Below are 15,136 nucleotides of genomic sequence, written 5' to 3'. Positions count from 1 at the left end.
ATATCAAAATTTCAGTGCTTGTCTTGAGAAACTGCCCCATATTGCCTACCCCCCCCCCCCCTTCTGCAGCTGAAGTTTGAGAACACTCGTCTGTGGAGCTGTTACCTCCGCAGGTTACTTTCAGGGCAGATTTGTCTGCTTGGAGGTGAGGCAAACAGTGTGCTGCCAACGGAGCTAGATTAAGTCGGTCTTTGCTGCCCCTCCCTTCCCCTCCCTACCCCCTCCCCACCCCCTCCCCACCCCCTCCCCACCCCACAGGCTTGTCCTGGGAGGGAGCAGAGCAGCCCCGCCCCTCCACGCTAGCCCCGCCTCGGCTGTCGGGGACTAGGAAGCCCCGCCCCTGGCTGGCCGCGAGCTCTTAGTCAAATCCCGGCCTCTGGCCCCTCACCCCTAACCCGAGACCGGGCTGCCAACCGATTCACCTCGCGACCTGCGGACCGCAACCTCGACCTGAGAAAGAAAGAGCGACATGGCGGCGGCCAAGCCCGAGAACCTCTCCCTGGTGGTGCACGGACCTGGAGACCTGCGCCTGGTAAAACTGGAATGGGAGTGGAGAATCTAGCCTGCCCTTGTCTTATTCGCCTGCAAGCCAAAACGCGGTCTCAGGTCATCAGTTCCAGCGTGTTGCGGGCCCCATTCTGCACGCCCTGGACGACCAGATCCGAGCTGGTTACCATGTTGGGGGGAGGGGGAGGGTTGGCGGTGGCCGAGGGTTCCACGGTGCTAAGAGCAGGGTTTTTGTCGCGTGCTTCCTGGAAACTAGCCACGTGGCCAGAGCCCGGACAGTTGCAAAATGATTGAAGCCTCCTCTCTCTTTTGCCAGCTGCAGATTCATAGTACAAGCCTCTTGTCATTGCTCTTTGCAGGAGAGGCTGCCTGACTTAGGACATGCTGTGAATTTCTCCACTGGGTAGACAGTGCAGGAAAGAAAGGGAAGCCAGAGAGACACTTAAAAGCTGTGGAACTTGTATTTAATCTCTCTTGCTTGGGGCTGATAAAGCCTCCTTTGTAGGATTATCGTGATCAGCAGAGTACCCAGCACTTAATAGATACTCAGAAGTGCCAGCTCCTGGGAGTTTTTTTGTGTTAATGATCCAGACAGTGTCACTGCAGCGGCCGGTCTGGTTCAATCCCTGGCCCAGGGATTTAAACAAGTCCTGAGTATGGCCAGAAAAAAAAAAAAAAAGAAGGAGAAGAAGAAGTGCCAGCTCCTTCCTCTTTTCCTGCTAGCAAAGGCGTCCATCTCCAGGACTCTTGGTGTTCCCTATACCTGTGCCATCTCCACCACTCTACTACTTTATTCCTTACTTCCCTGAGTCCATGTCTAGTTCACCTTGCAGCCATTTTCCTTCCTGATCCTGCTCCCTTCTCCCTTTAAGAGCATTATGTATGTGTCTGCTCCACCCTGGACTCTACCTCTGCTCCCTGGCTCCTGAGGCCAAAGTTTGGGAGCTGAAGAATCAGCTCTGTGGTTGTGCCAGGGCTCTTTTGACAAAGTCCATCTCAGATGGGCCTGGGTAGTATGTGGGATGGGTGCCAGCCATATCTGCTATTCCCTAGCACTTCCTCCCCCTTCTAGATTGGAGAGACTCAGAAAATTAACCAGATTAACAGTTCTTAACTACTTGAGAATCTGTAGTCTCTCTCCCCATAGATGCAAACAGATTGAGTTAGGCAGTAATTTCAGAATTTATGAACTTCCTTTAAGCCCCTTCTCCAAAGACTCTTTAGAGGTCTGTGAATCCCAGGCGAAGAACTGCCCAGAGCCATTTCCTCAGTTGGAAAAAGTGCCATCCCCAAGGTGACAACTTAATTAACAGAGCCCAGAAAAGAACCCAGAGGTTCAGATTCCTGTTCATTGAAGTGCTCTTTCTACTCCCTTGGAGCCTCCACCCAAAGTCCTAAATTCAAGTGACACTGTTAGTGCTTCTTGCTACAAACTCTACATGGTATTAAGAAGGAAAAGGGGTACGGCTATATTCAGCTTACAGAGTGACTTCAAACTCAGTCCTGCATTCCACAAACATTTCCTAGATGCAAGGCTGGGTGCCTGCCATGTGCCAAGCACTGGGTTGGGGACCCAGAGAAGACACAGCCCCTACCCCCAGTCTGCTCTAGGAAGTCAGACAGATGAAGTAAACCATAAGACTGTGTGAGGACTTTGATAGATGCCACAGAGTAAAAGCCTCACAGGAGGAGCCTTTGGCCCAGGTAAGAGGCCCAAGAGGAGATGAATGCCTCTGAGCTGGAGGGAAACTAGGGGTCTTTCAGGAACATGGACGAGCAAGTGCAAAGAAAAGTGAAGTACAAGATTGCAGGTCCTGGTTACTGGCCCTGTAAATAGTGTATTAGTAGTGAATAGTGTTTTATTAGTGATTTTGTGACCACAGTAGGCTGTGGTCACTTGGGCCAACCAGGAACATGGTCTTCTGATAAAAAATTGTTGTTGTCTCAAGAACTCATGTGAAGGGAGTTGTCTGGAGAAAAGCCCATATCTTAAATCTGAAGCAGGATTCTGAAGGGTTCTGAAGCAGCAAATGAGGGCTCAGTTCTGCCCAGTGCTGCCATACTGTTTCAGACACCAACCAGTATCCAGAGCAGTGGTTCTGTGGGAAAATGTGACCTGGGCCACTTGAAACTTGTCCCCTACCTGCCAGGAAGGAAACCTGACAACCAGCCTTCCTTCTACCTGCCTTTGGAGAAGGCAGGATTCCCTTTTCTTCAAGCTATGGCTGCAGGGAAGAAAAAATTAAACTCCTTCACGGCTAGGTAGCTAGTGATCATCAGCAAGGGAGGAGCCTTGGCAAATCCAGTGCTCCTTGGCCTGAGGACTTGAGCCTGAACAGTGGTTTGGGCTCTGGGGCGTTTGTAAGTTGGGTGGTAAATAAGAGAGTGGGAGTGTGTGTACAAATATATATACTGAAGGACTGATGGTTTCCTTATATCATTCCTTACAAAGAAGACTTAAGGACTTCACTCTTACACCCCTCCCCACTCCCACCTTTTTTCTTCTTTTTTTTTTTCTTTTTTTAGAGCCGCATCCTTGGCATATGGAGGTTCCCAGGCTAGGGGTCTAATTGGAGCTACAGCTGCCGGCCTGTGCCACAGCCACAGCAAACACCAGATCCGAGCCGTGTCTGTGATCTACACCTCAGCTCATAGCAATGCCAGATCCTTAACCCACTTGAGTGAGGTCAAGGATCAAACCCATAACCTCATAGTTCGCAGTCGAATTCCCTCCGTGGCACAGCGGAAACTCCTCCCCACTCCCATCATTTTAAGTAGACAACGTGTAGACTTTACAGGAGCAGTGGGAGTGGTGACATCCTATCAGCAAAACAGTGTCAGCTTGTTGAGATCCTCTTCAAATGGAAACAGTAATGACGTCACAAGCCAGGTTGGGGCCAGAGTGGGATTTAGCCCCACTCTACTGCTTCTACAACTTGCCAATTTCCACTTCATTTTCCTTTCTGTATAATAGAAGATGATAGTAGTACTCACATCTGAGTTGTGTGAGGATTAGATGGTATGTTAGAGGAAGAAATTCTCCTCTGCTCTTTTAGGTTCTTCTGGCTGGTCTAAGATTTAAATTGACATGAGACAGATTAACAGGAGAAAATCAAACAAAACATTATTTTGTTTGTTTCTTTTCTTTCTTTTTTTTTTTTTTAAGCTGTACTTGGGGCATGTGGAAATCCCCTGGCCAGAGATCAGACACAGCACAGTAGTGACAACACTGAGTCTTTAACCACTAGGCCACCATGGAACTCCAAACAAAATTTTAATAACATGTGTTCATGGAAGAGACCCAGGAAAACTGGGAAACTTGACAATATGGTCAAAGCCCTCACTTTAAATTGCCGTCTTCAGCTAAAGAGAAAAGAGGATGTTGAGGATGGAGAGAGTCAGTTAATGGAAGTTGCCAGGAAAAGCACAGAAGACAAGAGTAAGGTTGATATACACATTTAAGTCATTACCTTCTAAGGTGATGAGTGTCTAAAGATTTGGTCATACTCTTCTTGGTACATTGAGGGAGACACCTTCATAAATGGATATTGTCCTTACAAATGTGTTACTTTAAAAAAAAAAGGATTTTCACATTTCCTGCTGTGGCAGAACAGGATCAGGATTGTCTCTGCAGCACCAGGATGCAAGTTCGGATCTGTCTCTGGCCTGGGAACTCCATATTGCTGCGGGGTGACCAAAAAAAAAGTTATAAAAAAGGTTTTCAGGAATTCCCTTTGTGACTCAGCAGGTTAAAAACCCTACCAGTATCCATGAGAATGTGGGTTTGGGAGTTACCTTCCTGGCTCAGTGGTAACGAACCTGACTAGTATCCATGAGGACTCAGGTTCAATCCCTGGCCTCCCTCAGTGGGTTAAGGATTCAGGGTTGCCGTGAGCTGTGATGTAGGTTGAAGCTGTGGCTTGGATTTGGTGTTGTTGTGGCTGTGGTGTAAGCTGGCAACTACAGCTCTCATTCTACCCCTTGTCTGGGAACCTCCATATGCCATGGGTTCGGCCCTAAAAAGACAAAAAAAAAAAGAGTGCGGGTTTGATCCTTGCTTGGCTGGCTCAGTGGGTTAAGGATTCTGTGTTGCCACAAGGTACTTCATACACATGAGGAACTTCTATATGCCAGAGGTGAAGACCCCCCCCCCCCCCACAGGCAACCGCTGCAAAAAGTGTTTTCAGAGTTTTTCCCAAGTCTTCTGTTTCTAAGAAAATAACCAGCTATGTGACGGGGTGGCGGGGGTGGGGGGCAGCTTTGGTTTTTTTTAATGCTCTAGGTTTCACTTGAATGGTAAGGGAAATGAAGGGAATGAATATGTTAAGTGCCTGCCCCATTGTAGGCATGTGCTCAGTGCTTTAATACTGGGCTTTACAAACTGAGATTAAGGACCAATTTTGTTTTTATTTCCAATCGGCCACAGACCTATATATTTGTATCCCTGTATTTAGATGTTAGAGCAATGTCAAAATGTGATAAACACTTATAAATGCCCCTTTCACAGATAGAATTTCTGTCATATTGTATTGTCTGTCAGCAACAGTCCATCAGCCATACTGAGTACACTTATTCTTCTTTTTTCTTTTTTTGGCTGCACCTGCGGCATATGGAGGTTCCCAGGCCAGGGACTGAACCTGTGCCACTGACAAAGTCAGATTCCTAACCTACTGCACCACAAGGGAACTCCTATCTGTCATTCTTTTTTTTTTTTCTTTTTTTTCTTTTTGCGTTTTAGGGCCGCACCCGCAGCATGTAGAGGTTCCCAGGCTAGGGGTTGAATCAGAGCTGTAGCTGCTGGCCTACACCACAGCACAGCAACACCAGATCCGAGCTGTGTCTGCAACCTACACCACAGCTCACGGCAATGCTGGATCCTTAACTCACTGAGCGAGGCCAGGGATCGAACCGGAAAACTCATGGTTCCTAGTTGGATTCGTTTCTGCTGTGCCATGAGGGGAACTCCCTCTCTCTTATTCTTGATATCCAGCTCAACCAAACTCGAGTTGTGAGTATCTGGACAGAGAGAACAGGAACAGCACAGCCTTTACATGGAGATGAACACCATGGAGGGTGTATAGTCAGATTTTTGTTTTATGATTAGCTGTATGAGGAAAGCACAAGTTAAAGGGAAAATAATCATTTCGGAATGTTGGGTTAGTGCTGTTTAATTATAGAGGGCAGAGGAAATAGTGCGTCAGAATCAAGTTTAAACATGAATTGGAGTACCATGAAGATATTTCTTGAGTTTTTACTCTGTGAGGAAATGTATTAGACCTGATGTCAAAAGAATTGCTTTGAATCTGTAATAACGTTTTTTAGAAGTAAAATAATTCTATATCTGTAATACAAAGCATCCCCTCCTTGCACATACACTTTGCTGTTAAGATTTTGGGTGAGGAGGAGGGTATTATAGAAAGAGGGGGTGTGAACACACAGCAGCCAAAATGGTCCTAAGTATCAGGTCTCTCTCCCTAATTAGTTTTGCTACCAGCAGAAAGAGCTGCCTGCTTCTATAGCATCAAATTAAAAGGCCATGAAAGGCTTTAAGAAGCAGCTAAGGAGTTCCTGTTGTGGCCAGTGGTTAATGAACCTGACTAGTATCCATAAGGTTTGATCCTTGCCCTCGCTCAGTGGGTTAAGGATCTGGTGTTGCCCTGAGCTGTGGTGTAGGTCACAGATGTGGCTCAGATCCCACATTGCTGGGGCTGTGGCTGTAGGCTGGCAGCTGTAGCTCTGATTTGACCCCTACTGTGAGTGAGGAAATGCAAGTTATTTAACCCTTTAATACCTAATCTAGACTTATCAGTCAGAGGCAGTTGAGGCTGAAAATAGAATCTAAAACTCCTTCAGAAAAAAAGGAAAGCCAGGTAGTAGCAAATAGCCCAAAAAAAATCTCCTTTCCCTTTTAGTTATGTTTCAACCAATAAAAACCCAAACCAGATAAACAATAGACAATAAAATCCAGCGAAATCTGCTATCCCTGCCAACTGCCTTGGTAGGGCAGTGCCTTTGTTTGCAAAAGGCCAAGAAGTACAAAGCTAACATTTTCCCCTAAAAGCAGGAGAAGCAGTAAATAATACATAAATAGGATTTTAACATTTTATGTAATAATCCTAGTATTACTAAGAGATCTGGTAAAAGTAACACACTTCTGGTGGGGGGTAACTAGAATTATGGTAGATGTGGGGAAATTTTCTTTTAAAACTTCATGACAGACAAATTCAGGAGGAGAAATACATACTCATATTAGCATCCACATGCTATGGCTGTTAAAGCTGGCAGTTTTTCCCAAACCAAATTTACATGAAAAACATTAATTATTGGCGAAAATATGGTCAGATTTTGTGAAGTGATATTCAATTCAATAATTTTTTAGAAATCTTCGGTTATACAAGTGAGCACTTAATCAATGATAATAATAGCCCAGAGCATCCAATTAAGCTCAGAGTCTTCATATTTTTGCTTTAAATAAAGAACCATCTAGTAGTTCATGTATAATTATTTATGTTCATACATTTTAAATTAGGAATTTTTTTTTTGTCTTTTGTTGTTGTTGTTATTGTTGTTGTTGTTGTTGTTTCTATTTCTTGGGCCTCTCCCACGGCATATGGAGGTTCCCAGGCTAGGGGTTGAATCGGAGCTGTAGCCACCGGCCTAAGCCACAGCCACAGCAACGCGGGATCCGAGCCGCGTCTGCGACCTACACCACAGCTCACGGCAACGCCGGATCGTTAACCCACTGAGCAAGGGCAGGAACCGAACCCGCAACCTCATGGTTCCTAGTCGGATTCGTTAACTACTGCGCCACGACGGGAACTCCGGGAGGAATTTTTTTAAATTTATTTATCACAGCTGATAATTAAATAATCTTTTAACCATCCTCTATGGATTCAACTGTTAAGGTGTGAAGGAAACTCAAAGGAGAGGAAAAGGTGGTGAGGATAGGGAAGGCTTTTGCGGGAGGTGACTATATCTCTCCATGTTCATGATTCATATCCCTGACCCATCCGTGGGCACCAGTCCCTGGAGTACATTTGCCTGTTGGACAGCCCCACCTGGATATCCCCACACATGGCAATCCCAACACGCCCAAATCTAAATTCCCAAAGGAATTAGGAAGTCATTCCATTAGGAAGTCATTCCAGATGTCTGCCTTCCTCTAACTTCCTGCCTCCTGCAGGATTGTGAAGAAGGCGGGGGTGGGGGTGGGGGTGGGGGTTGGGGGCTGTTGGCCATTGGAGAAATGGCCCCTCTGAGGTGAGCAAGTAAGTGCCAGGTGGTTTGGGAACTGCAGGAGACTTGAAAGGAGGCAGGTAGCCTGCTTTGTGAGGGGTTTAGGATTTGCTGGGTCACTGGCCACTTTAGGTGAATTTGCATTTTAAAAAGATTGCTATCAGCAGAAAGCTGGATGGAGCTCTCTGGAGCCCAGCTCAGTTAACTTTGAGAGAGTTCTGACCCTTCTACTTTGACCCTGAGTTTGTTAGGACCAATGCGGCTAGAACAAAGCCTGTTGGGATAAAATGACCAGAAGAGAAACTTTTGGACTTTATTCCCACCCTCAAAACACCTTTCAAGCCCTCAGAGGAGGGGGAATATTGAGAAGGGAGGGAAGCAAAAGTAAGAGATTGTCTGATCTACTCTCCTTAAGGGTTCAGGGCAGTCAGCAATAGGTTGACAGAGACCTGGCAGGCCGAGCATGTGGTGAAGGTGGGTTGCGAGGACCTGGGGTAAGGCTAGCTGCTTTCTCCCAGCCCTGCCTGTCGTCCCTCACTCTAAGGCAGGTGACATGGCTTTTACACTCAATGATAAAATTAAGCCTAAAAACACTCCTAGAATCCTACTTCACTTTCTTCTAAATTCCAGCTTTTTAAGGAACAGTCAAGTTCTCTTAATATTGATATGAAAATAAAAGAAATATAACTTTTCCACAAAAGTTTTTATTTTTAATTTTTTTTTTTTCCATTTTTGGCCTCCCTGAGGCATATGGAGTTCCTAGGCCAGGGGTCAGATTGCAGCCACAGTCGAGACCCAAGCCATAGCTGTGGCAACGCTAGATCCTTAACCCACTGTGCTGGGCCCAGGATTGAACCTGTTGTCTCCATGCTCCCAAGACACTGCCAATCCTATTGTACCACAGAAGGAACACTCAAAACAATTTTTAAAAAACTATTCTTTTCAAAAGAAGGACAAGGTTGTCCAGAGCTGGTTCAACCCTATTGTGAGCTAATTATACAGAAAGAACTTTGATGTTATGTCTTTTCTACTAAGAGCTAATTTATTTACTGTAATTTGGGCACTCTCTCTCTCCTTTTTTTTTTTTTTTTTTTAAATAATTATCTTCATTGTATAGAGGAGGAAATTGAAGACACAAAGAGGTATGTAACTGCCCCAAGGTCACACAGCTCCTGGAGGGAGGCCTGGGTTTCAACACAGATGATTACAGAGTCTGTCACCACTGCACCAGTCAGGTTGGCTAGAGGGGAGAAAGCGCATCTTCTCATTTCTCCTCATATTGAGGCCATTGCTGCAATCCAGGCAAGACATACTAAGGGTGTGAACTCAGATGTGTCGGTGGAAGTAGAGGAAAGGAGGCCAGTAGGATATATTCTGGAAATACATACTTAAGCTAATTTGAGAAAATATATTTAGGAAAGACAGGATAACATTTAGGAATGCAAGAGGCACCTGAGATGACTCTGTTCCAATAGAGCTCTTCCTGAAGTATTTCCATGATTTCTTTGGAATGGTGGTGGTGTGGAGAGACCTGAGGGGGCTAGAAGGGACAGTATGTAAGTATTTCTGACTAGAAGTGAAAAATGCTGCAAAACTTACATAACTACAGTAAAGAACAGTTACTCAACTACTCTTTATCCCCTTATTACTATCACAGATAAGAAATCCTGTTCAGGAAGCCTTGAATATGCCTTATTACAAAACCTTTGGGAATGAAGAAAGGAGCCAGAGGATAAAAGTGAAAGTTCAAGATCTCAGAGGAACTAAGAAATTTTGATACATGAGAAATAGGATAAATGAAAGTATCACCGCCGAAATCTGAGCCAGAAATGGAGATTAAGTAAACAGGATTGTAGCCAATATCATACCAAGGAACCACAAATGAAAAGCAAGGTTTTTTTCAGTAATCATGCTGTAATAACTTTCTAAAACATTGTGAGCCCTGAAGCTGCGCTTAGGATAACATTTACAAACTTAAGGACTGATCTTAACTGGTCTTGTGCTTAGGTGGCATGTCTCCTGCAGAGAAGGGAGACGGGAGCCAAGCTGAGCTGTAAGGGTGATTAGAACCAGCAAGAAAGAGAACAGAAAAAGCTTTCAGAGAGAACTGTTTAAGTTCTCCCTAACATGTATTCTGCTACCAAGGCAAAACCAGACTATCAGCACAGCTTCCTCTAGTGTCTTTGAGAGACACTGCAGCCTTGCCCACATGGTTAAGACCAAAGTTGGTCAGCTCTGTTAACTCCAGCAAACATTTACAGCAGTAATTTCTAGTGACTCAGGGGTAGCTTGGTATCCCCAACTGTTACTTTGAATTTGAATCTTACCACCTTTCCACCCCAAATGGGCTATTTAATCCTGGCCTGGCTGGAGCCAAGGATATGAAGAGTGTACTGGAACTCTCTCTCAGTGCCTGGGAAGTTGCCTATAAGTACCTTTAGGGAGCAGGTTGGGGGTAGGTTGGAAGAGTGCTGTTCCATGTTTGGAATAAAAGGCCTTATTTAGTCTTTAAAAGTTTCCATTTAACCTGCAATTTAAAATTTCACTCATGATAACAGAAGCATAACTTTACACAGCCGTCCCTAATACCGTATAATGTCAGATGTGGGGCCAGCAACTTTTAGAAATGTTTTGGTGACAGCCAGCTATCCTGAGTTGCCCATTTCTAGATAGATTCTCTCCCTCCCTTCTCTTTTTCCTTTCTTCCTCTCTGCTTTCCAAATGTAGCCAGTTTAAATTATTGAGAGATGAAAAACTACCTTGTCTCTTTTCCCCACATCATGCTGCTTTGGGTGCAGCTCCATCATCTACTACCTAGATTTAAACTGCTAAATCTCGCCTTTCCTCCACCTCATCATATAGAAAATGGGATAATAAAGTCACTTCATAGTCGTGCAGATGAACTGAAGTGACGCAGGTATGGCACTTAACACAGGACCTGACACAAAGAAGCTGGTCAGTGTTAGCTAATCAGCATTAGCATTATCACTTTGACTTTTGTTTCACTGGCAACAGGGAGTTCAAATTAGTGTTGAGTTGCTACAACAGAAAGGGCTGATAATCTCAAATGAGCGAGATCCTCAGACTTTGGGTGGAAATATTGTTATGGCGGGTGCTTATTTAACAATTTCCCGGGAGTTCCCGTCATGGCTCAGTGGTTAACGAATCCGACTAGGAACCATGAGGTTGAGGGTTCGATCCCTGCCCTTGTTCAGTGGGTTAAGGGTCCGGCATTGCCGTGAGCTGTGGTGTAAGTTGCAGAGGCAGCTCGGATCCTGCGTTGCTGTGGCTCTGGCGTAGGCCAGCAGCTACAGCTCCAATTAGACCCCTGGCCTGGGAACCTCCATATGCTGCAGGAGCGGCCCTAGAAAAAGCAAAAAGACAAAAATAAAACAAAACAAAAACAAGTACAATCCCTCTGGGTTTTGGGCAGGGTACCTGGTGCCAAAGAGATTGAAAGCATGGTTTTGGTTTTTGGCCAAAATATTATCTTGTTAGCAAAATCACTCTCTTTTGTTTGTTTTTTGTTTTTTAATGGCCGCACCTGTGGCACATGGGAGTTCCCAGGCTAGGGGTCAGTTTGAAATTGCAGCTGCCAGCCTACACCACAGCCATAGCAATGCTGGATCCCTAACCCACTGATCAAGGCCAGGGATCAAACCTGCATCCTCAAGCTACATTGGGTCCTTAACCTGCTGAGCCACAGTGGGAGCACCTGCCCTAGGATTGTTTATTGCTACCCTTAAAAGCATGTGGAGGAGGCTTTTTTCCCCCCATTTTTAAAAGTTTTATTGAAGTATAGTTGATTTACAATGTTGTGGTAGTTTCTGCTGTACAGCAAAGTGATTCAGTTATGTATATACACATATCCATTCTTTTTCAGATTCTTTTCCCACACGGATTATCACAAAATAATGAGTAGACTTCCCTGTGCTATACAGCAAGTCTGCATTAACCATCCATTCCATATACTAATAGTGTACATATGCCAGTCCCAAACTAAGGGAGGCTTTCTGAAGGAGGCAAAGTTTGAGCAGTGCTTCCCCCCGGAGTGCTCTGAATTGGGCCCAGCTCCAACATTCTCATCATCTAATTGACTTCTCCTTACATCACCCCTGAAGGAGAAAAGGCAAATTCCACCTAGAGGGTGTGATGGGATGCAGTGACTCAGGCTTGGGAGTCAGACATACCTGGGATTAGCCCTGGTTTAAAATCCACTCTGGGTCCATATGAACTTGACCAAGTTATTTAATTTCCCATCTTCAGGTTTCTAATCTGCAAATAGTGGGCTGTGGTACCATCATATATGTAAAGCCCAGTAAACAATATAACACACAATAGGTGAGGTGAACAATTTACATCCTTTCTCCCTCGTCTTGGCTGCCTTCAAAGAATTAATAAAATGAACACTTGGATTTGGCCATTCACTATCCTTACACCTTGTCACCAAGAATTTTCTAGCCAGTTGGCAAACGTGGGGGGAAAAAAAAAAAAGCAAAAAAGCTAAATCACCATCATAAATAACTATGTATACCACCAGGTTGCTTTTTAACCCAATGAGAGTGGCCAGAATTCAGGCCCTTTGTATTCCCAGGAGGCTTCTAAAACTCCACACTGGAAGTTTTGGAAGAGAATTGGTCTGTGCACTAATGTGAGTGATCAGAAAACACACACTTTCTCTATCTCTTCCCCATCTAGAGACAAAAGCCCTTTCTATGCAGCTGTCAGAAAAACTCTTACCCTTTTAAAAAAGACTGAAAATGTTTATTATGCACACTAACTTTTTCTGTTTTGTTTCCTTTAGGAGAACTATCCTATCCCTGAACCAGGCCCAAATGGTAGGTCTTTGGGATACTTAATTTTATAATTTCCTATTGTTTACCCTGGAGAGAAATGCATTGCTCCCTTAGTCCTCTTTTCCTATGGTTTATTACTTTAAAACCTCCATTTAAAACTATGCTTTTAGGTTCCCGTTGTGGCCTAGTGGATTAAGAACCTGACATAGTCTTCATGAGGATGTGGGTTCTATCCCTGGCCTCGCTCATTGGGTTAAGGATCCTGCGTTGCTTTGAGCTGTGGTATAGGTTGCAGGTGTGGTTCAGATTTGATGGTTGTGGCTGTGTAGTAGACCTCAGCTGCAGCTCTGATTCAACCCCTAGCCCAGGAACTTCCATATGCCACAGGTGTGGCCGTAAAAGTAAATAAACAAACAAACAACGTTTTTGTTAGGTTTTCAACCTAGTCCATTGTCCATAGCATGACTGGATAGATTCAGTCTGACTGCTACATGAAATAAAACAAACAGTGATAGAACCAGAAAAGTTATCATATCAAACTGCTGACTTGTCCCAAAGAGTTTTTGACATAAAATCCTTTCTAAAAAAATATTTATTATTTTTTGCTTTTAATTCCCAGGTCAGAGATCAGATCTGAGCTATAGTCCTTAACCCTCTGTGCCGGGCAGGGGATCAAACCTGCATCCCAGCACTGTAGAGATGCCGCTGATCCTGTTGCACCACAGCGGGAACTCCAGCATAAAATTTTTCAATTTATGGACCAAAGGCAGGATTATTCCTCTTTTGAATTAATGACAGAGTTAGGTTACTGCCATTTGGGTGGCCAAATCATGTCCTAACCCAAACTCTGAAAAGGAGTGAGTCCACAAATCTTAATCTTTGAATTATAAAAGGGAAGATCTAGGAAGACCAGGACCTTCTGTCCAGTGGGGATGGGAGGGGCTGCATAGAGGCTTACCCTACTGCCCTGATTAACCAGGAGCAGACGGTAAGTGAACATAATGGGGCAAGGTTCCCGCCACCTTTGCTCTACTCCTTCTGGCCGAACCTGCTGAGCCCAGCTGACATGCATGTTTCCTGGGATGGTGTCTGTACTTGGGGAAGTCATGCTGCCCTGTTGGCTATAGCAGATCCCAGTTGACAGTTTTCCAATTGCTTCCATCCCTGGAGTCCCAAAGCAAGAAATGAGACAAAGTGTCCATAGATAGCTTGTCTCACATCCAGCCGCTCGGGTCTGTTTGTGTCCTTGGTGAGTTGGGTGTCATTCCCCACAGTGCCCCACCTTACCCCAGAACTGCAGCTCCTGTGTGAACATTAGATTGAAGGCACTTTTCTTGGAGCTTCCAGAGCTTTGCTACTCAAAGATCATTTGGGTTACTGATTTTTAGTGATAAGAATACACACAATAGCTGTTTCTATGGGTGTTTAGCAAGTAATGTATATTTAAGACACAAGTGTTTCTACTGAGATATTGTGTTCAGAGAAGTGAAAGAGGCACCTTATTGTGTTCTGAAAAGTTGCTATGGATTCCAGAGGTGGCAAAAGGGCTGTTTTGGACCCAAAGGATCCTGTACTGTTTCTCTGATGCAGCACTTTGTTCTCACTTTCTTATCCCTTGCTGCCCTTGAAATGGAAGGGGAAATGATGGTAAATTTCAGCTGGAGTTCAAGCATCTCTTGTTTTTGGCCACAGCATGTAGAAGTTCCCAGGGCCAGGAATCACACCTGTGCCACAGCAGCAACCAGGCTGCTGCAGTAAAGTTCCCCTGTGCCACAGGAGAACTCCATTGAGCAACTCAAATTTAATCTCCTATTATAAATTGGTAACTTGGAAGAGGAAACTCTGAGATAATTTTCCTAATTCAGTTGACTTTTCCCTGCCTTTGATCTTAGTGTTCACGAAAACCTAGGATGAAGGAAGTTCTTGAGAGCCACACTTATATTGCCCATGGTGTATTGCCCATGGTTTGTGGCAAGGGCAGTGTGTCTCTTTGTCTTTCTAAGGCAGAGCTTTTTCTCAGGGAGATATTTGTAATGTAAGCTCCATCAGACTAGGCCAGTAATTCTTTGGGACTCATTTCAGCAAAGGGACTCAGTAGCATCATTATTTTCAACTTGGAAGACTGACAACAACATCACCAAATCTCACCATATTCAAACCTGTGAAGGAGAAATGTCAGTTGAAGTCTTTGGATGGTTTGAATTAAAGTTCACTTTTGAACAAGCAACAGGCATGAAGAACTCAGCCTGATAGCTCACAAAGTATTGCCAAGCCTAGATTGTGCTTGACTCCCTCTCATGAATAGATAAGAATCAGGCATAGCATATTAATTGTCTGGAAATGGTTATTGCCTAGAAAGCAGGGTTTTTTTTTTTCCCCTCTTAGGTAATTGACACACTTCTTCCTACTAATAATATCTTTTATTAGTGTATTAGAGTTCTCCAGAGAAACAGAACAGAGAGAGAGAGAAAGAGAAGTTATTATTTATATTTATTTTTATATAGACTTGTTATATATGTATATAGAGACAGGGTCAGAGGAGCTTCCTAGACAGAATTTATAAGGATAACTAGCAGGCTGAAAATTCAACCAAGGAA

General features: G+C 44.4%; 1 protein-coding gene across 2 annotated transcripts in view; it reads left to right on the top strand.

Moving 5' to 3' along the window:
- The first annotated feature begins 308 nt into the window (after positions 1–308).
- The window catches only part of SORD (sorbitol dehydrogenase), a 41,974-nt gene continuing 27,146 nt past the window's right edge, over positions 309–15,136 (top strand). The window contains exons 1-2 of one of the 2 annotated variants that reach the window (XM_047766471.1): positions 313–532; positions 12,548–12,581. In XM_047766471.1, coding sequence (XP_047622427.1) covers positions 470–532; positions 12,548–12,581 — 97 coding nt within the window. In that variant the 5' untranslated portion in view covers positions 313–469. Of the gene's footprint in view, positions 533–12,547; positions 12,582–15,136 lie in introns of both variants that reach the window. The other variant, XM_047766472.1, reaches the window with a different exon arrangement.

Source organism: Phacochoerus africanus, chromosome 2 (genome assembly GCF_016906955.1).
Source record: "Phacochoerus africanus isolate WHEZ1 chromosome 2, ROS_Pafr_v1, whole genome shotgun sequence".
Taxonomy (NCBI): domain Eukaryota; kingdom Metazoa; phylum Chordata; class Mammalia; order Artiodactyla; family Suidae; genus Phacochoerus; species Phacochoerus africanus.
Note: the sequence above shows the minus strand (reverse complement) of the source record. Positions and strands in the feature narration are given on the sequence as shown.